The sequence below is a fragment of the Mustela nivalis genome (genome assembly GCF_964662115.1).
Source record: "Mustela nivalis genome assembly, chromosome: 5".
Lineage (NCBI taxonomy): Eukaryota > Metazoa > Chordata > Mammalia > Carnivora > Mustelidae > Mustela > Mustela nivalis.
The window spans coordinates 80055021-80077605 of record NC_139024.1 but is presented as its reverse complement, the minus strand read 5'-3'; the positions used below and the strand labels follow the sequence as shown (position 1 = coordinate 80077605).

The 22585-nt window shown below is 40.1% G+C and overlaps 1 protein-coding gene across 9 annotated transcripts in view; it reads right to left on the bottom strand.

Annotated features, from left to right (window-relative positions):
• Window positions 1-9684, bottom strand: part of FAM184A (family with sequence similarity 184 member A) — a 119803-nt gene extending 110119 nt beyond the window's left edge. For 8 of the 9 annotated variants that reach the window (XR_014311976.1, XR_014311977.1, XM_082731419.1 and 5 more), the window contains exon 1: window positions 1075-1237. Coding sequence is in view for 6 of the 9 variants with exons in the window: in XM_082731419.1 (XP_082587545.1) it covers window positions 1075-1233 (159 nt within the window). In the remaining 3 variants the exon portion in view is untranslated. Of the gene's footprint in view, window positions 1-1074; window positions 1238-9622 lie in introns of those variants that run through there. The other variant, XM_082731425.1, reaches the window with a different exon arrangement.
• Between the last annotated feature and the right edge of the window lie 12901 nt (window positions 9685-22585).

Below are 22585 nucleotides of genomic sequence, written 5' to 3'. Positions count from 1 at the left end.
CTTTTTTTACCCTCTTCAGATCCCCATTTCACTCCCATTTCCTTTCTTCCAACTCTGTTTTACTTTACTCCCACAATAGTGTCAACTAGTACTGGAATTATATAATGTGAATTTTGGAGTTGAAGAGAGACTTCAGGGCTTACCTATTAGTAAACACCCAGGATGCCCACCTCTCTTCATCATACCCACACCACCACCAAGTGGTTAGTTGATTCAGCTTAAACATTTTAAGATCACCTCTACTAAGTTTCAGACACCATGGATCACCTGTTCGAAATTAAGGGGTATTGAAAGATTACTGGTGAGAGCTAAACAAAGCAATAAAACCAATCTATCTGAAGTGCTCTTGCTTCACAGATACCAACTCCTTCTCATGATCAACATTAACTAGAAAAAGGCCCACCATCCTAAACTACGGCTGACCATATATGCAGGTTACGCTCTGAAAATTTATCTTTTGATAGACTGAAACACTTACCTAAGTGCAGACACGTGAATCATCTAAGAAGCCTTGTTTGACATTGTCAGCATAAGGAATGACTCATTAAATCCCCCAAATGCCATGCAAGGTATGTTTTACCCTCCTACATTGTTCAGGTTTATTCTCCCCTTAATTACGTTAACAACAGAAGATACTGATTAATTGGGAAGATTCGGAGTTATGTTGGGTAAATACGGTACTGTACTTTCATAAAGCGGTGTAAAGGCTCGTGGAGTCTGGGCAGACGCATGAGCCCAAAACTAAAGTGATTGATTGTTGTGCAATAAAGGAAGTAGTTCCTAATTTGTTCTGTGCTGGGTTACCCCTAAAGGGCAGCAGGATGTTAAGTCCCATAAACCCAGCCGTGCCGCTGAGTTGTCTCGTTTCAATGAACATCTCCAGCGTTCCACGGAAGTTTGAACGGTTCTTGGAGCTTAGTCTCCAGCTGTTGCTTCCCCGGAGGAGACCCCCCCGCCCCGCCCCCGCTTCAACTCGCCCCGGGCTGAGGGCGCGCAGCCTCCCAGCCTGGCACCTGAGCCCGGCGCGGCCCGCACAGGGTCCCAGCCGTGCCGACCCCGCCGCCGCGCCCTTACCTTGGTGAGCTGAGCGATTTTCTTGCTCATTTTCAGGTGCAGGTCCTGGCTATAGTCCATGCTGTGCCCCGCCTGCTGCGCGGCGGCCGGCGAGGGCGCGAATTTGGCTGCCGAGCTGCCGTAATAGTGCTGCTGCCAGCTCATGCCCGGGGTCGCCATCTTCCCGACAGACCCCGGCCGGGGCACCAGTCCTCGCGCTCCAGGGGCGGCCCGCGGAGCAACGGCGTCTGGGAGGCAGGAGCCGGGACGGCCGCTTCCGGACCCGACCCCCGATGTCTGTCAGGTGCAGCCGCAGGCGCCCTCCGGTTCACGACCCTCCGGTAACCCCCGTCCAGAGACGGGGCAGCCCTGCCGGATCGAGGCCGCAGGCGACACCCGCGCGGGGCAGATGCCCGCGGTCCAGCAGCGCGGTCCCGGGCCCGGCCCGCCCTCTCCCGCTCTTCAGCGGACGCCCGGCGGAGGCGTAGTGGGCAGCGTGGCCCGGCAGGTTCCACTCCCCCCCCCGGCACCAGGGACCTAGCGAGACGGCCGCCGCCGGAGCTGCGAAGGGAGGTGGAGACGGGGCGGGCTGGTGCGGGGGAGAGGCGGGGACATGGAAGAGGACTCGGGAGCCGCGGAGCTGCCGTTACCAGGACGCGCGGCCCGCGATGCGCGCGGGGACGCCGACGTCATTTCTCCGCAGCCAAGCCCCGCCCCGCGCCGCCGCCGCCGGCCCCGCATTCTCGCGGCGGGGCCAGGCGCTTCGCGACGGCCTGCGGGGACCTTGCCGCCAGGTGCCTCCGAACCCTGCGGTGGGTATCCCAAGCCCCCACGTGGGCGCTGAGCCGCGAGGGCCGCGCGTGTGAATCTACGTAAAAAATTCCGCGAGAGAGGATGGGGCTATCTGTGGTCCTTTCGGTTTTCGGAACGCGTGCGGATTTACTGAGGCTTTCCACGTGCAACATCGCGTGCACTGGGGCCAAGTGGCTCTTCCCCCAAGAAGGGCGTCAGGCTCGCACCCAGTGCGCTCCCAAGGCTGGCCTCAGCACCTCGGACATGGGTAATGAAATAGCCCAGAATACAACAATCGCTGCCTTGACCTATTCAAACTCATATAAATACGATGGTTACAATGTTCCAAGTCGACCACTGTCCTAAATTCAAAGCTAGTATCTGTGTGTGAACTCAATTAGTATAGCACTACACTCCTACTTTTCCCCAGTCTTAATGGAGACTGAGACAATTATGTATGAAATCTCGTTGGCTGGAAGTAAACGGGGAAAAACAAGATGCCCACTCCTTAAGGATTTGGGGCTGAGCCAAAAAGTGTGTCATTACTTGTGCATTTCACCTCTCCAAAGGTGTTATTTCCTACTGATTGACTCCTAACATCTCTACTCCTGTAGGTCAAATGATTCTTCTTTTTTAAGTGTATCCTGTGTTGAAGTAAATAAATCGTTTTAGGACAGTGTTAACACAAACTTTTAAAATGTAGAATTTTATCTATTTTAAGAATGCTTTCTCCAGGCAGTTTTGCAGACCTGAATTCCCCCGTGTTATAATATGTGATTTCTCTTTAGTATGCAACTAACAATCATTGTTTAAGTCTAGATTATTAACAAATCGAATTGGGAGCCAAATTATCATAAAGTGTCTGTTACAATACCTAAACCAACAAGGTGAATATTGAACAACATCATGAAATACTTCCAGAATTGTGGGAATTCCAGAAAGGAAGACTGAAATTGGCTTACATTTTTTCCCCCAGATGCTAGGTGCTCAGCACCTCACACACCCCCCATTCCTCCATTCCCCCATAGACTTTCCAGAAAAAAGTTCTCTAGTTCCAAGGTTCTGAATGCAGCAGATGGCCAGAAACAAATATCATGCAAATTTTGCTCTGTTCTTAAGCTCTAATAATTCAATGAAATTAAAGAGAATTAGGAGCTAGTGTTATTTCATCAAATTCTAGGCATATAAGATTCACAATCGTTTTAGAATTCTTACATCCTTTACATTCTAAGCAGAAATAAACACTCCAAAGATTCCTTGTTTCCTTAAATTTTTATAACTCAGTCTTTTTTTAAAAGAAAGATTTCATTTATTTGACAGAGCATGTGCATAAGCAGGGGAGCCAGAGGGAGAAGCAAATTCCCCACTGAGCAGTCAGCTTGATGCAGGGCTTGATCCCAGGATCCTGGGATCATGACCTGAGCTGAAGGCAGTCACTTAACCGACTAAACCACCTAGGCTCCCCTATAACTGAATCTTGGTAGGGCAATGGAGGTATTTCTGGTTTTGTCTCCATGATATAATGGAAAGAGTATAATACTGGAAATAAGGAGACCAGTGTATAGCTTCAGCTGAGTCATTGAGCCTGTTTGTCCCTCAAATGCCTCCTCTGAAACAAGATGGTATTTATCAGTCTCTTCCCACTCTAACTTGGTAGTTAGAGGTTGAGGCCCTGGTTTACTCTGAACCCTATCACATGAGTTCCTGCCTTCACTATCCAGCATAGCCCGAGAGGAGACTTCTCCTAAATATTGTGCTCACAAGACACCTAGTGTCATTCCATGAATTGAATATTTTTTGCCCTACCACAAAGGGATAACACAGGTCATCTGTATAGAGTTCTATTCAATTATAAATAATAAATAGAAACATAATAATATAATAATATAATACACTCATAATCCTATTACCTAGAATCTCACTTTTAAAAAATCCCGTAGAGGAGGTGTGCAATAGGAGAGAAACAGGAAAAGCTAGTTAGGCAAGAGATCTTTGTTTAGTACCTGTTTCTCTCATGAGAAGGTTTATGCAGAAATATTTATTAAATGCCTGTTGTGTGCCAGGTGCTGAGGTTGCAGTACTGACTAAGGATCAGCCTCTGTTCTCAAAAAGTTGGTATCTAGTGGAAAAGACAATAGGGGACACCTGGGCTGCTCAGTGGGTTAAGCCTGTGCTTTTGGCTCAGGTCATGATCTCAGGGTCTTGGGATTGAGCCCCACATGGGGCTCTCTGCTCAGCAAGGAGCCTGCCCCACCCCCCACGCCTGCCTCTCTGCATACGTGTGATCTCTGTCAAATAAATAAATCTTAAAAAAAAAAAAAGACAAAGAATAAGATGCAATGCAACATGGTGTTAAAGGAACTCTCAAGAGGGACAGTTGACCTCGCTTGAGGTGTCAGAGAAACTTCACACACGAACAAAGGCAATAATTGAACAGATTGCTGAAGTATGAGTTTTCAGAGAAAAGGGGGTGGTAGGAAGGTGGATTACAAACTCGGAGGATAGCAAGAGCAAAGCCCTGAAGATGAGAGATAACATAATCTCCTTAGGAAACAGCAAGAGGTGCAATATGGCTGGAGCAATGAGTTTGATTGAATGTCAAAATATGAGATAGAGCAGGTGTCAAGATTATTCATGGGAGGATGCTTATTTGCCTTGATAAGGGGTTGGGTCTTTATCTTGAAAACAATAATGAGCCACTGAAGGCCTTTACACAGGAGAATTAAATAATCAGATTTGCACTTTAGTAACATAATTCTTGTGACTATGGAAAATGGACTTGAGAGGCAACTTCATAGGCAAGGAGACTAGTTATGAAGCTATTACACTTATTGAAATGAGAGAGGATGAAACATTGACCTAACCTATGACAGTGAGAATAAAAAGAAATGGATATATCTGACACACCCATAAGGTAAAACAGACAGGACTTTGAGGCTGTGGAAGAGAGAGTAGTCAAGGGTGCCACCTATGATGGGCTAGAGGAGAGGCAGGTGGAGAAAGTGTTAAGTTTGGGGTAGAACATGTTGCCTTTGAGGTACCCTTGGGACATCCAAATGCAGATGTTCAGTTGCAATGCAATATAGAATAGAAGAGGTAATATAGTAACCAAATTGGAATACAAGAGAAGGTAAATATTGCTTACAAGAGACCAGAAGCTCTTGGTATGTGAAAAGAAGCATCTGTTTAGGCAGTTTGTAATTTATAACATCCTCGAACCTCTCTATGAACAGGAGTCATAACCCATGGTTGGTCATAACTCATGGCCAAAAGGAACAATACCAAAGACATGGACTCAGTTAAACAGGAGTAGAGGCTGGTGTGGGGGAACAGTCACTGAAATTAGGTAGAGGAATAAGTTGGAAATAAGAAGAATTATTGCTTATTAGAGCTGGAAGAGAATTTCAAATCCAAATTCAAATACATTATTTTATACATATTGTGTATCCAAAAGTTTGAGTTGCACAGATATTCAAAACCAATTAGTAATAGAGCTAGAATTATGGCCTAGATATTTTAAACCCCAGTTATTTCTGGCTTAGTAAACAATAGTTTAAAGCTATTTATAGGAGAATCTCTGTTCTGATATTCTTTGACTAGAAATTTCTTATTCTAAAACCATGCACCGATATTCCAATTATGATTTATACTCAGAATGATGTCTCCCAGGCTCTCAAATTCCCTACATACTTTCTAAAATTGTTAGAAGTGTTTTGGGGAGGGACAAAGAAAGTGGTAGTGGTGGAGGTAAAGGCTTGTTAATGGTAAAGCTAATGAAGGTTTCATGACTCCTTCCAGAAGGGGTCCTAACTAGTGATAACATGGTTACAAGATTTAGTAAAAAAATTATGAAAATCACTTTTGTGTATTTTCTCTGTCTTCCAAATTGTACATACTCAGACTCCAGAGAACCTAGCTTAACCTGACCAGCAGTATCTAAAGTTAAGAATTAATATTAGGATTAAAGTTTGAGCTTAGAAGTTAGTAGACCAAAAGTACAGGCAACAAAAGAAAAAATAGCTACATTGTACTTCATCAGAATAAAAAAAAATATGCATCAAAGAACATTACCAACAGAGTTAAAAAAAAAGTATCCCACAGAATGGGAGACTATATTTGCAAATTATATATCAGATAAGGAAATAATATTCAGAATTTAATGGTCAACTAATCTTCAACAAAGCAGGAAAGAATGTCCAGTGGAAAAAAGACAGCCTCTTCAATAAATGGTGCTGGGAAAATTGGACAGCCACATGCAGAAAAATGAAATTGGACCATTTCCTTACACCACACACAAAAATAGACTCAAAATGGATGAAGGACCTCAATGTGCGAAAGGAATCCATCAAAATCCTTGAGGAGAACACAGGCAGCAACCTCTTCGACCTCAGCCACAGCAACATCTTCCTAGGAACATCACCAAAGGCAAGGGAAGCAAGGGCAAAAATGAACTATTGGGATTTCATCAAGATCAAAAGCTTTTGCACAGCAAAGGAAACAGTTAACAAAATCAAAAGGCAACTGACAGAATGGGAGAAGATATTTGCAAACGACATATCAGATAAAGGACTAGTGTCCAAAATCTATAAAGAACTTAGCAAACTCAACACCCAAAGAACAAATAATCCAATCAAGAAATGGGCAGAGGACATGAACAGACATTTCTGCAAAGAAGACATCCAGATGGCCAACAGACACATGAAAAAGTGTTCCATATCACTTGGCATCAGGGAAATACAAATCAAAACCACAATGAGATATCACCTCACACCAGTCAGAATGGCTAAAATCAACAAGTCGGGAAATGACAGATGCTGGCGAGGATGCGGAGAAAGGGGAACCCTCCTCCACTGTTGGTGGGAATGCAAGCTGGTGCAACTACTCTGGAAAACAGCATGGAGGTTCCTCAAAATGTTGAAAATAGAATTGCCCTATGACCCAGCAATTGCACTACTGGATATTTACCCTAAAGATACAAACGTAGTGATCCAAAGGGGCACGTGCACCCAAATGTTTATAGCAGCAATGTCCACAATAGCCAAACTATGGAAAGAATCTAGATGTCCATCAACAGATGAATGGATCAAGAAGATGTGGTATATATACACAATGGAATACTGTGCAGCCATCAAAAGAAATGAAATCTTGCCATTTGCGACAACATGGATGGAACTAGAGCGTATCATGCTTAGCGAAATAAGCCAAGCAGAGAAAGACAACTATCATATGATCTCCCTGATCTGAGGAAGTGGTGATGCAACATGGGGGCTTAAGTGGGTAGGAGAAGAATAAATGAAACAAGATGGGATTGGGAGGGAGACAAACCATAAGTGACTCTTAATCTCACAAAACAGAGGGTTGCTGGGGGGAGGGGGGGATTGGGAGAAGGGGGGTGGGGTTATGGACATTGGGGAGGGTATGTGCTTTGGTGAGTGCTGTGAAGTGTGTAAACCTGGCAATTCACAGACTTGTACCCCTGGGGATAAAATATGTTTATAAAAAATTAAAAATTAAAAAAAATATTCAGAATTTATCTAAAAACTTCTATAACTCAATAATGACAACAAAACAATCAGATTAAAAAATAGGCACAGACACCAGGCTGACTCAGTCAATGAAGCATGCAACTCTTCATCTGGGGTGGTAATTTTGAGATCCATGTTGGGCATGGAGATTATTTTTTTTTAATGGGCAAAAGACTTAAAGACACATTTCCCCGAAGAACACATACAAATGGCCAATAAACACGTGAAAATATGCTCAAGAAAATATGCTAATAATTAGAGAAATGTGAATCAAAATCACAATGAAATACTACTACACACCCATTAGAATGGCAGTTATGAAAACAGAACAGAAAATAAGTTTTATGAGGAGAGATTGGGACCCTTATACATTGCTGGTAGGAATTAAAAATTGTACAGCTGCTGGATAAAACTGTATGGTAGGTCCTCAAAAAATTAACCATAACATTGCCATATGATCTAGCAATTCCACTTCAGAGTATGTACCCAAAAGAATTAAAAGCAAAGATTCAGAGATATTTGTACACCAATGTTCATAGGCGTATTATTAACAAAGCCAAAATGTGAAACCCAAGTGTCCATCAGCAAAAGAATGGATAAACAATATGTGGTATCTCCATACAACAGCATATTATCCAGCCTTAAAAATGAAGGAAATTCTGACATATGCTGCAGTATGGACAAAACTTGAAGACATTATGCTAAATGAAATAAACTAGTAACAAAAGGACAAATACTGTATGATTCCACTTACATGAAGTGCCTAGAGTAGTCAAATTCAGAGACATAGAAAATAGAAGTTTGGTTGCCAGAGACTGGGAGGAGATGGGAATGGGAAATTATTATTTAATGGGCACAGAGTTTCAGATTGGGAAAATAAAAAACGTTCTGGAAGTGGATGGCAGTGATAATTGCACAGCAATGTGAATACACTTAATGCAATGAATTGTACTTTTAAAAATGGTTAAAATGGAAAATTTTACGTTATGCATATTTTACCACCAAAAAAAAGGACACTAATTTCTTCAATGAAAGTTTCCTTCACTAACTTTGGGATATCTATTCCAGAGAACAGATCATCAGAAACTACTGTTCCAAACCAACATGTATCTATTGAATGCTTCCTTTATGGAGTGAAATAGTCATTTCCCATCCCAGGTCATGGTTAGCTATAGAGGACATCTAGATATTAATTCTGGAAAAAGGAAGAGTTTGAAAAATGATCTTCTTTCTCTGTTTTTCTTTTCCCACCCATTTGGGATAGAAGAGTCATAGAATTCAAATCAGTCAATTGAGAATGGAACTAAATATTTACAAAAATGCCTGACAGACAGTTTTGGGCAGGTGATCTCCAAGGAAACTTACCAACTCTCATCTTTTCTGAATTGCATTGTTAAACCTCTTAGGAATATTCAGTACTTGAATGAAACTTAATTCAATGTCATGCGACAAGGTTTAATAGCGTAAGGACTCAATCAATAGAGACTGTGTACAAGAAATAAAACTCTAGTAGAATCAGTAAGCACACCAGATCTCTGTAAAACTTCACACAAGTACAGAACATTTTTCTTTTGTATTAAACATTTTCCAAGTGATGACCATTCCTTTGGTGTCAGTCTCTAAGTATAATGATGAATATCCTTATATTCCAGGACTGATTGTGCCACTAAGCCAACTCTTTTTATCTGTAACATTAAGACATAAGCTAAATGATCTTAAGGTTTCTTATATTTCCCACATATTGCATTGAATTATTTCATATTTTTAGAACACATAGTTTTATTATACTTATTTGTATATATTATACTATAGTCAGTAATACATCAACTATCAAGTTCACTTACTAACACACCAAAGCATGGTACAAAGTATAATGCCAAAAAAGATTGTAGATCTGTCTAGATAAGTGGTAGACATTACTATAAAGGCGTTTGACTGTCATTCATTGGTGTCTTGGTCTGTGTTCCCTTCTTTTTCTCTCTTTTCTCTATGAGCTTAGAAAACTTTTCTCTGTCACGGCAATCAGTTAAAAGTGGTATAATACTTCTAAAATGTTTGATGCATTAAAAACGTTCAATAAATGTTTGTTTCCAAATTTTAGTTAATTTCACTTTCTCCATCAAAACAATTATTAGTTTTTTCTTTATGAACAAAATAAACTTTTCTATAAACGTAATCAACCAGCAACTAACTGGTTGATCCCTCTACTTTGTTTGGGTTCTTCAGAAAGCAGACTGAATGAGGTAACTTACTTGATAGGTAATCTTGGGAAGCAGAGAAACTGAGAGAGATAAGAAAGAAAAGTCATTTGAGAACACATTATTGAGCTGGCTACCACATTGACCAACTGGAACTCAAGTTTCCTAAGGATTCTCCAAGAAACCATATAGAATCCATCTTAGAATTTTCCTGCCCAAGGACAAAGACTGATGCACTTATCAACTGACTCCCTTCCCCTATTGAGAAAAGCTTTCAGGGGAATTAGTCCCCTCACATTTTGGTCATTCAATGTAGGTTTAGTGAACTTCTGTGGCTTTGGAGAGAGTGATGAGTTAGGAAGGCAGAAAGATATTCCAGGCACTTGTTGGTCAGGGGTGTGAGTGGTTGGGGGTGGTGGACTGTGGCTTCCATGGGAACTGACCAACACCTTTGCCGCTGAAATCAAAGGAAGTACCACAGGACACCAAAAGTATCTGCTACCATCTATCATTAAAGCTTTTCAGATCCACTTTTGCCTTATATAAAGTCCATTCAGTCATCATTTCATGAAGATCATGATTAGCTGCTAATTCTCAAAGGACTTAAGAGAGCTGAGGAGCAAGCAGATGTCCCATGTTGCAAATGGTCCAAAGACCATAATTTACATTCATCAGGTTCCTTCTCTACCACCCATTATAGATTTTCCTCATCTGTGGCAAGTATTTTAGCTGGGCTGAGTTATTTATTTGGGAGAGAGACCCAGGTTTTCATCTTTCAGGCTAAGCTCTTGGATGGCTTGCTCATGTAAGATTGAAGTTGCTACAGTTTTTCATTCAGTGCTACCACCAGGCGTGAAAGAACAAGGAAAATCCCAGTGACTCTTTTGAGATCTAGAAATATTCCTCCTTGCCCCCATTATTTATCAGCAATACCAGGTATGGATGATAATCAGATTAATTAACCTGTCAATATTAAAAAAATGTCTTTCTTTAGCTACTAGTACCCTAAGTAAAGCCAAAGTTATCAGGTAGTAGTTGTAGCTATAGGTTTTGTGAGACTTTTGTTGTATCTCTCAGTAGTAGAGATTTCTTCTTCCCACAAGCAGTACCAAGATCTATAATTTAACAGAGTCTAGGGATGTGAGCAGAGGAAGCACAACTCTGCAATGAGTTCACTGCAATGAGTTCATTGATGGTGAGAGAAGTCATTCCCACTTCCCTGCCTTGGTTTCCAAGCCCATGTATTCTAATCATTGAGTACACAGCACCATATATTGGCCATTGGCTCAGTGCATACACCTCATCATGTAGAACAATTCCCAACCATACAGAGTGTTGTCCCCAAACTAACTGAACCCTTTCTAGTCCATTTGTACACTCCATCAGATCAGCTTCATCTAGATAATGCGGTGTGTGGTAGGAAAGTGGATCCTATGGTCTCGGGCTCATTGTTTTCCCTTTGATGTATCTCTTTCACTGTGGTTCTTTTAGTTGAAAGTGATGTTATTTAGGATATCATGTCAGTAAATAAATCATTCTTCAAGCCCACAGATAATGACCCTGAAAGAGATGCTATGGGTGAAGAAGCCAAAAACAGATCCAGAATAGGATATGCTTCCTGTAAGGATGAATCACTTCTTCCTCTGGGGTGGTGGTGGTGGTGGTGGTGAGAGATCTGATGTAATCAGCTTGAAACTAAGTGCCTGCCTGGTGTCCTGGAGGATTGATACTTCATTGAATGCTCAGTATTGGTCTTTGCTGCTGACAAGTCAGAACTTTTACAGAAGCAGTAGCTATTTCAGTTTGGTAAGAAGGAGCCAATACTACTGGGGCCATGCATGGTCCCCATACCTACTAACAAAGCTACTTTGTGCATGGGTCCATTATACTAACATTGGGGTATTAAGAACAGAGGTTGGCTGACATTTTCATGAGGAGAATCCTGTTTACCTGTTGCTAGGAGTGATAGATAGTCTCTAGTACACATTAGTGTAAGACACAAGGATGTGCATGTTCATTTCTATTCCTATACTTTCTTATACTCCATATACATCTCTCCCGAACTTTATACTTGATAGTAAAATCTTAGTCATCCTAGGCCTCTGACCAATCAGCCAAGTAATTATCCACTGCCCAGGAGAGCATATATATCCTTATATTAGGCTAATTCTTCTTCCATACACTAAGTGCCTGTCCCACTATGTCCCTCTGCCCACTATGAGGCTTTCTTTTTACCACTGTCTTTTAGTGGTGGTAGTACTATGGATGGAATATAGCACAATAGCAGACCATTTTCACTTGTACCAGCATATAGAACAAAGCCATCTTTAAAATAGGCTTGGATTTTTTTTCTCCTCTATCAGTTGGTCACAGGAAACATCTCATGAAGCCATAGGTGTGGAATGACAGAGAATCACTGGTGCAACAGAGGGTGGTGACATGGGAGTCTGGTCACCTGTTTGTAAAGTTTACTTCTGCCCTCTGGACTTTCTTAGACCTGGTCCTGTATATCATTTCCATCATATGATGAATCGCTGCTCTCTAAGCTCACCTTATAACTTAGATGATTTGACGATAAACTTACATTTTCAATCACTTGATGTCCTATAGTCAGGTGCTCAGTCTCTACTAGGACCCTGTAGTATAACAGAAACTGCTTTTCAAATAGTAGGTGGTTTTTTGTAGCAGGAGGCAGACCTTGATTCAGAATTCTAGAGCTCTGAATTACCACTCTCCATTGGATACTTCTAGCACCACTGAATCTGTTGGGTCACATAGTCTAGTTATAAGAAAACTTGTACCATTGCCTGAACTGCTGCAGAGTCTTTGCTCCTTTGAGTCTCACTTGAAACTGGAAAATTTCCATGTCACTCAATAAATGGTTTGGGGCAGTATTGGCTGTCTCTAAAATTAAGAGACCAAACTTGTGCTATACTTCTTGCTAAGTGTTAGGAATGCAAATTTTAATAACTAAGTATATCCATCTTAGTTATATGTTTCGGGTTTGGGAGAGTGACCACAGGATGGCCTTCAAACCCATTGGAGATGCCTTGTAACAGGACTCCATTTATCCCCTGGCCTCTTGAAGCCTCCATTTTATTGAGGGGAGTATAATGACCTTTGGGTTCCCTATTATGAGTGACAACTTAGATTCTGTATCTAAAAGCCCTTGAAAAGTCTGGGTAAATGACTATACTTTGCTTTATGAGAAGAATTGAAGAGTTAATGTATATGTTTATGAGGGAGCTGCATTGTTTTTCCTTGAGGAGATCAGGATTCCTTTTCAGCCATTGGGCTCTGGGTCTAGGAACTACCTCACTTCCGGGAACTCAACAAAAAATTATAATTTTCTATCATCAGGATGCTAATCCTAGCCTGCTGCTCATCTTTTTTTTGATTTTTTAAAATTATGGAAATCAAGTAATACTTTCACAGGTTGCCTATCTATCTTATCTCTAAGAATACAGTCTATTAGTCATTACCCCAAATCTCTAAGGTCCAGGAACCCTGGGTTACCCCTCTAGTTTTACTGCCTATTACGATAACTACGTCTTTGATGTTTAAGTGCAGTTACCTGGCCTCCATTCTCATGGAATTCTTTTATTCCCATTGACCCTTGGGAATCCAATTCTATGACAGCATTTTGTTCCATGAGCCCTGGTTCAGAAAGTACACTGTCACTGAACTTTTAAACGTGCTTTCACATTTTTTATTACTTCAGTGAAGGGAATAGTCTAGGAAATGTCGTCCAACAATGAATCTCACATAAAAACCCTATTCTAATATATCGACCTCTTTGGGTCTTCTGATCTATTCTTTAATACTGTGATAGGTAGTTCTGGCATCTCTGCATCATTGTCATGTCCCAGCTTAAAGGCACCATCTCAGCAGTTGTTGGGACAATTGAGGTATCCTTGCCAAGATGTTAAATTCTGAGTCATGTTCTATGTTCCAACAAACTCTCCCCTATTCTGCTTTATATCCCACTTATCCCATTTTATTTAAACCTTCAAATCTATTCCCATAGATCTTTCCCTCATTCTTGTCAGTACATATTAGCCAGATTCTCTACTTATTACAGTAAGTTATTTCTTTCCATAGCAGAGACTGTACCTTCCTTCATATGTAGTACTCTGGGACCTGACTCTCATTGTTAATCTGCAGAACAATTGAAAGAGTCAGTAGAGAAGATCCCAAGGAGGGTAAGCCTCATGTTGCAAGCATTCAACTCAGGGAGGTGCTCATCCTCTCCCAGCAAAAGAAGAATGCTGTTTTCTAGTGAGGAGCAGAGACTGGTTTCTACAGCCTCCATTATTCAAGAGCATCCAGTGTTTAAGGCCCTCACACGTATTCTTAGAGATGCCTTAAACCCAAGTCTCAGGGTCCCTGTCATACTCCGTCAAAGCCATAGATCCTAGACATAGAAGATCTACATGCCCAATCTCCTTTGCCATTCTGCTGCTCCTAAGATTAAATTCAGAACCTGATTTTTAGCACAGTCTGCCCTTTTGCTGTAGGGTCTGTTTACTTTCTGTCATGGAGGACATTTGACTTTCACAAAATTCCTTGAGTTGATAATTGGCTGAATTGAATTTGTCTCTCCTTTAAGGCATACTTTAAGGCTTCTAAGGCAGTTTACAAAAGCCAGCCAAAACTATTACTTGTGTAATTATCATAGCCTCTTTTCATTCCAGTATTAGATATACGGCATAAGCAAAGCTTCCCTTTCTATTGCATCCTATCCACAGCAGTTAAAGTCTGGTACTTACGCCAGAGGTATGGACATCACAATTACCACCAGCAATGGAATTTTTGTCTCCATCTGTCTGGTGAGTAAACCATTTCCAGGATACCATCCAGTGGGGCTACGTTTTAGAGTTATATCTAGTATTACTGTCTTAGTTTGGGTCCCCTCAAGCAAAGCCTGAAGGAAGGACTTGAGTTTAGGTAATTTGTTTCAGAGATGAATCCAGAAGATTGGAAGGAGGTATTGAGCTTATCAAAAGAAGGAAGAGGGAAAATCCACCAAAGGGTATGTTATTGAGCTAACTACCATGGAGGACAATGGGGCTCAAGTCTTTAAGATCCTTTCAAGAACCATGTAGGATATACCTCAGAATTGTCCCTATAAAGAATGAAAGGCTGAACACTCCCCTGGCTTCCATGCTCCATTGTTTAAGGCATGCCTAGAGGTATTTCTTCCCTACACTTTGGGCTTGCCCTGCACACAGCCATATAAGTTCCCACTGCTTAAGAGAGAGACTTGGGAAAGAAACAGAAATGAGATGATGGGATGCTGTCATACTGCATGGAAAGGCATACTACATCTGTAGCAAACACGAAGGTGGGTTAAGTGGGTGTAGTACAGGTTACCAAGAGCATCTGCTTCAGTACATTCCCATACACCAATAAAGGGCCCCCTAGTCTTCTTTAATTAAATGTTCCCATATCTTCCTTGTTAAGAAATCCTACTTATAGGCCCCATCCATACCGTTTCTCTCCTCATAGACAGTGAAAGAAGACCCCATTTACTTTATAAAGTTAGTGCTAAAGTTAGGAAAGGTGCTAGCTGTAAGTTATATGATTGTGATTTCCTATCAGGCATATGTGTGTGCATGTGTGTGTGTCTTACCTGTGTCATGTTACTGGGGGAAGATATCTAAGCAAATTAGCAGTTGTTCAATCCCTTACTTCTGGCTCCAAAACCTAGTGCTCAGTAGATAGAACTTTGCTTTTCTTTTCATGACACTCTCTGGGAGGGCCGCTTCTAGAGAAGATATTAAAACATCTAGATGAGTAATCATATAGGCTTTTCTATTCTTTTGTGAATTTCTGGTGCATCCTTCCAGAGCACAGGAAGACTAGGAAGAATGAAAGGTGTATTGCTAAAGAGTATTATTAGTACTGTTATCCTTTGCTCAGGTGAGATTCAGTGTTGGATAAATGGTTGCATGTCTATCTCTCCCCTTCCTTCTTCAGACTCCTTTACCCCCTCCAACTTGCTCCCTTGGGTCCTGACATGTCCTTGGCATTGGTTGATATGGGCTGGGCTCCAGGCAGCCTACCCAAGTCCAGAACTTAGAAACAAAGCAGAGCATTTTGGCACTATCCTGCTTGAAGCTCCCTTTCTTTTCTCATTTGAAGATTTTATTGTGTCACCGTGGGGAAAGAGAAATGGGGTTAAGAAGGAAGAATTCAAGGAGAACAAAGAGTGGGGCCAGAAGAGGCAATAATGAGAAGAATCCAGATTTAGAAAAATGATATCTAAAGAAATATTGGGGTCAGAACAATGACGACATTATTTTCTATTCTTTCCACCTAGTGGTTCACACTGTTTTCTCTCACCTCTGTCTCATGATTGGTTTTATGCACAACTTGAAAATTGCTACTTCCTTTTTCAAAAAATGCTTATTCACTTAAGTGAGCTTAGCTTTCAATTCTCCACCTCTATTCCTCTTTCTTCTTCCTGTCTTACTCTCTATTTTCTCATGCTGTCTTTGTAAAAAGAACAATGAGAAGAAAAACTGAAACAAAATATGAGCCATCAAAAACATACACCTCTAAAACAAATTTTACATATCCACATAACTGAACTAAGAAAATGAATAAGTGAGATGTCTTCCTTTGGATTTCACTCAAAACTGAATTCTGCCTCAAGAATTTCGTACAAGTAGTTTATTTGGGGAGTAATCACAGGAAGCACAGTGGAGGAGGGGGAAGGAGGAAACACAGCAAAAGATGGTGCATTATCACTAGGCTCACTACCTAAGAGACTGTGTAAAACACACCCAAAATGCTCCCAAACAAGCAACAAAGAATAAGAGTACTTACCCACCAATCTTCACCCATTACAGTAGCCCCCTTCTTAGCCTTTAGCCTGGAATCGAGCCCCACATCGGGCTCTCTGCTCAGTGGGGAGCCTGCTTCCCTCTCTCTCTGCCTGCCTCTCTGCCTACTTGTAATCTGTCTGTCAAATAAATAAATAAATAAAATTCTCTCTAAAAAAAAAAAAAGAGACATCATTGAAAGTGTATTGTGAAAAACATGACACATTATAGGGCATTACACTTATCATGGAGCATACAAAAACACAGTAGGGATATAGAAAAGTATCTTTCAGGATGCCCCCGTGGATGCCTGAAGCCAAGGATAGCACCAAACCCTAGATATACTGTGTTTTTCATAGATATACCTGTGATAAAGTTCAATTTATAAGTTAGGCACAGTGAGAGACTAACAACAATAACTACTAATAAAACAGAACAATTGTACATATACCATAATAAAAGTTATGTGAATGTGATCTTTCTCTCTCAAAATAAATTATTGTACTGTATCGACCCTTCTTGCGATGGTGGGTCATCTGATTTATTGTGGTTGACTGCAGGTAACTGAAATCATGGAAAGTTAAATTGTAGGTAAAGGAGGGGGGGCTGTTATATTGGTTGAAGTTTCTCCTAAGACATTAACTCCCCAGAAGCCCTCACCCAGAGAAATCCTTAAGGTAATCCTTAAGGTAAGGAATCATTGGAGGTACCTAAATTTCTACCAAAATGCAGCTGACCTCCAGAATGGGCTGAGGGGATATGAGCAGGGCACTGATGTCAGAGTTGCATATTTTTGTCTGAAAAAGCCATCTGCTAATTTAGCTTGGTTTTTTTCCTCTCTATACTGACTAATGGTTTCAGTTTTCTTAAAACACTAAAGATACTTTTCTTTTCTTTTCTTTTCTTTAAATTTGAGTGAGAGAGAGCATGAGTGAGGAGAAGGTCAGAGAGAGAAGTAGACTCCCTGTGGAGCTGGGAGCCTGATGCGGGACTCTATCTCAGGACTCCGGGATCATGACCTGAGCCAAAGGCAGTCGTCCAACCAACTGAGCCACCTAGACGTCCTGAAAGATACTTTTCTACATCCCTACTGTGTTTTTGTATGCTCCATATAAGTGTAATGCCCTAAATTTGTCATGTTTCTCACAATACACTTTCAATGATGTCTCTCTCTCTCTCTTTTTTTTTTTTTTAGAGATTTTTATTTATTTATTTATTTGACAGACAGATTACAAGTAGGCAGAGAGGCAGGCAGAGAGGAAAGCAGGCTCCCTGCTGAGCAGAAAGCCCGATGTGGGACTCGATCCCAGGATCCTGAGACCATGACCTGAGCCAAAGGTAGAGGCTTTAACCCACTGAGCCACCCAGGCGGCCCTCAATGATCTCTTTTAATCTCAAAATTGTCATTGAAATAAATATTATTAGTTAAATATTCCCCCCATAAAGCCATAAAGTAAGTAAGTTGCTGATACTCAAGCTTGGCTCATTTATTCTCATTTTGGTACTTTTCCCACCATAGCCACATTTGTTTCCTATAATAATGCAGAATTTCTTAAGCATGTGTTTGGGATGTAATATATTAATAATACTTAAATATTAAGAAAATCATGTTAACATTCTTTATGTGACTCTCTCTTACTCATATCCCTAGCTAGTGCACCTGGAATACATAATAGAAGATAAGGAACCACTATAATGATACAAATGAAGTTGAAGAATAAACGGTACAAATGGAAGCAAAGCAAGTGCCCATAGGTAGATGAATGGATAAAGAAGATGTGGTGTACACACACACCATACACACACACACGTGATAGAATATTAGCCATAAAGAAGAATGAAATCTTGCCCTCTGCAACAACATAGGTAGATCTAGAGGGTATTATGCTAAGTGAAGTCAGGCAGAGAAAGACAAATACCATATGACTTCACTCACATGTGAACTTTAAGAAACAAAATGAACAAAGAAAAAAGAAACAAACAAAAAACCAGACTCTTAACTATAGAGAACAGACTACTGGTCGTCAGAGGTGCTTGGGGGTGTGTATGTGAATTAACTGAAGGGGATTAAGAGTACTCTTACCATGATGAGCACTGAGTAATGTATGGAATTGTTGAATCACTATGTTGTACATCAGAGACTAGTATAACATTGTATGTTAATTACACTGGAATAAAAATATGCAAACTACAAAAAATAAAGGATATTAATCCATTATAAATAGAGAAATGCTAGGACAAAACTGTTTAAGATTCTAACATGGATTGGACATTAGGGCACAGGAAGTGAGCTGCACATAATTTTTCTTCCCATATCAGAAGATCAAGAGCATAATTTTCATGAAAAAAGTGAAGTTGATTATAATCATAAGGTATCAGTCACTTAGAATTGGATGTAGACCAACAGGTAGTGGAACCGTTAATTCCTCCAAAGTATTACTGACAAGCTGGGTAGGGAATTTCTGGGGTAAGGATTGTTGAGGATGAGTAGACTTAATAGGTGACAGTGTCATTTCTGTTCTCAAGATGACTGGCTTGACTACATCAAACACCCCAGGCAATATTAAGAAAGTATATAAATTTAAGAAGGTATATAGAATGGTCTCTGAAAGTATGTAACATAAAGGGTTTTACATTTCAGTGTTGAATATCTGAAATACCTCTCTAACCCCAGATTGGAAATGCCCAGTGCAACTTATCTATCAATTCTGATCACAGTAGTGGACTTTGTGGAAGACAGAACACAGAGGGGGTGGGTCTCAACTGTGAGAAGTTAAAGAGAGCTGGCTCATAGGGTAGGTACGATTTTTGAGCCAAGGTAAAGGGGAAAAATTATCCAATAAATTATCAAAGACCTAGAAGGTATGAGAAAGAAGGCCTGTGCCTAAAATAATATCTCTTTAGATGGAATCAGGCTTACAAAGTAAAAGGAATTATAGCAAAACTGACCTTCAATATGTATCAAGAAAGCAGACAGCTATTACCTGGGGAAAAACTTGATTTTTCAACATCAGAGAAAAATAGTATGAGCTCTAAAAGTAAGCTTAAATCAACTACTTACCAGGAAATATCGGGAAGAGAGTATAATTGTTACAAAAAATCCATTCCCTGTATTCTCTCTTTACAAGACCCAGTTTTGTTTAGATATGCATCTATGCCACATGTGATTCTGGAGTAATCATCAGCCCAGGGATCAATGCTAATTGATCTGAGTCAGTTATGATATCCTTACTCCCATGCCAAGAACTGCTTTATGAGCATGTGGTCCAGGGATCTGGTTCTTACCCAAGAAGAGGATGGATAATGGCTTCTGGTTAAGGCTTCCTATTCTGGCACTTTTCTGCCTCTGGACCTTGCTGTGTCTATATGCGATGCCTGGAACTTACCAGCCTAAGAATGAAGCTGAGACACTGATCACCATGGTGGAGTAGAGAGATGAAAAGAAGCTGGGTCAATAATGACATTGGTGAGTAGCTGCATCAGTCTCCTGAAACATGTTTACTGAATGCTTCAGGACTTTCTTATATATGAATCTATGAATTTCTGTAATTTAAGTCAATTTGGGATTTTTGTTACTTACAACCAAAGACATCTTAGCTGATGTAAAAGTGAGAGCAATGGTAGGTATATCTTCTATCCCAGCATGCAGACTTTGCCCTTTCAATTATAGAAGAGGAGCAGGACAAAACTAGGAAGCTGTATAAATATTACATGTCCAGTTTGTTAGAAAAGATTCAGGGAAAGTCTACTTCCAAGGAATCATAGCCATGTTTTTCTGATGCAGGAAAACAATATCTTTTTAATTTAAATTCTAGTTTGGTAACATTAGTGTAATACTGGTTTCAGGAGTAGAATCTAGTGATTCATCACTTACGTATAACATCTACTGCTCATCCCAACAAATGCCCTCCTTAATGCTCATCACCCATTTAACCCATCTCCCGACCCAGGAAAAAGTATTTTTAGAAAAGAGAGGGAAAAATGTTAATTCTTTTCCCCAATAGTAATGCCATATTGTATCATATATTTGAAAATGAGGATTTTTTTTCTCATCAGATTTATTATCATTGAACTATAACTTGGTAGAAGTTTTATAAGTTGTACGACATAGTAATTTTATATGTGTATATATTGTTAAATGTTTACTACAAAGGGGTTAGTTAACACAGCAATCACCACATAGTTAAAATTTTTTGTGCATGACATTAATTTTAAAAATCTATTCCCTTTGTAATTTTTAAATACACAGTACAGTATTGTTAATCATAGTCACCATGCTGTACACTACAACCCCAGGGCTTATATATCTTGTTGCTGGAATTTTGTATACTTTAATCACTTTCATCCTTTTCCCTATCCCCATCCCCTTTCTCCTGGCAACCACCAATTGGCATGCTTTTTATAAATTGTCACTTTTGAATTGGATATCACCAGGAAGAGAAATGCTAATAGAGATCAAACTGATGCAATTAAAAAGGGAACATATCAAACGATAACTTGTATAGCTATTACTCAGAGTGAGACCTTTTGTCTCTTCATCTGTTTTTGCAATCTTACGATTTTGAAAAAAAGTAAGCCAAGTACTGACTATGGCATTAGGTTCTTCTACTAATTTAACTTTTATAATTAGAGGTCATATGAATCATTCAGAGCCAGCTCAGTATATCTCTTTAATTGCTTGGCTCTCACTTTATTTTTGAAACCAATTAACTCGATGGACTTTGGTAAATTACTTAACCTTTTTGTGTCTCAGTTTCCTTATCTCTAAAAATGACAGAGTAATTATCTTATATGCCACAAAGTTGTCATAATGATAATAAATAAAGTAATAAGGCATAACAAGGACTTGATAGGTATATTTCAGAGTACTAAACATTCTTTGTAAATACAAAAATTCATTCACTGGAGAAGTTATGGAGAATGGGGGAAGATTCTATAAGAACAGAGATTCATAATAGAGAATAATGTTTTCCAGAAATGAGGGGAAAAACCCTCATATACATTTGATATGCTCATTTATCCAGGTTACTTACTTTATGGAATATTTCTGTAGGCCCTATATCTCTTTCCTAGCTCTCATGGGAATATAAAAATTTGGAGGTAAATCTATTATTCTGAAGTTGTGATAAAAGTTAATTACTAGAAGGGGCGCCTGGGTGGCTCAGTTAGTTAAGCATCTGCCTTCTGCTTAAGTCATGATCCCAGGGTCCTGGGATCAAGCCCCATTTCAGGCTCCCTGCTGAGTAGGGAGTCACTTCTTCCTCTTCCCCTGCTTGTGCTCTCTCTCAAATAAATAAAATCTTTTTAAAAAAGTTAATTACTAGAAAATACTATTTAACATATAATAAGCATTAATTGTATAAATTGCATATGGAAAATAACTTCTGCATGATTTTAGTTTGCCAAAGTCAGTAACCTCTCTCACAGATATTTATGTTCATCCTGCTTTCCTACGTTCTCATGGGATCATAAACTTCTTAAAAACTCATATTTATTAATATTACCCTGAGTATGAACTCAAGGTCCCTGAGGCAGAGCAGATTATTATTTGTTTACAGAAAAGAGCTGTGTTAGTTTCCCTTTGTCCCAGTTGTCCCTATGGTCACGCAAGAAGAGGTAGATCCACATTATATGCACTAGGGTTTGTAATGTAGAAGAATCTGGCAAATGCAAATCTGGGTGTTTATATAAGAAGGAACAGCTGTCTCCTCCCTCCCCCTCCTGAAAGGTGGGGTCAGAGACCTTTGTTCCTCCAGAAGGATCCTAGCTAGGTTCATACTCTTACCCTTTGAAATACAAATAAATCTCTCCATGGGAAGATAAGACTAGTATCTCCAAAAAGGGTTTTACAGCAATGTTATGGCTGGCCCAAAAGTGTTGGGCTAAAATGTGAACTGGTAAGCACTCCACCACTGCAGATTACCAGGAGAAATTTGAAAGGCATATCTTTGAAAGGCTGTTATAGATGTAATTTTTGTTACAGGAAGGATGATGGAATAGTGCATCTCCAAACTTCCTTCTTTTGAGTTTGTGATATAAATAAAAAGAGCATTGATTTTTTTTCTGCTATCTGAGGAAATTTAAGATGTATTCATTAGGTAGCAACATTCTTTACAAATACCAACTGGATTGGAATAAAAGGTCGGTTAAGATTTCTGGGAGTAAAGTCCAGAATCTGCGTTTTAAGGAG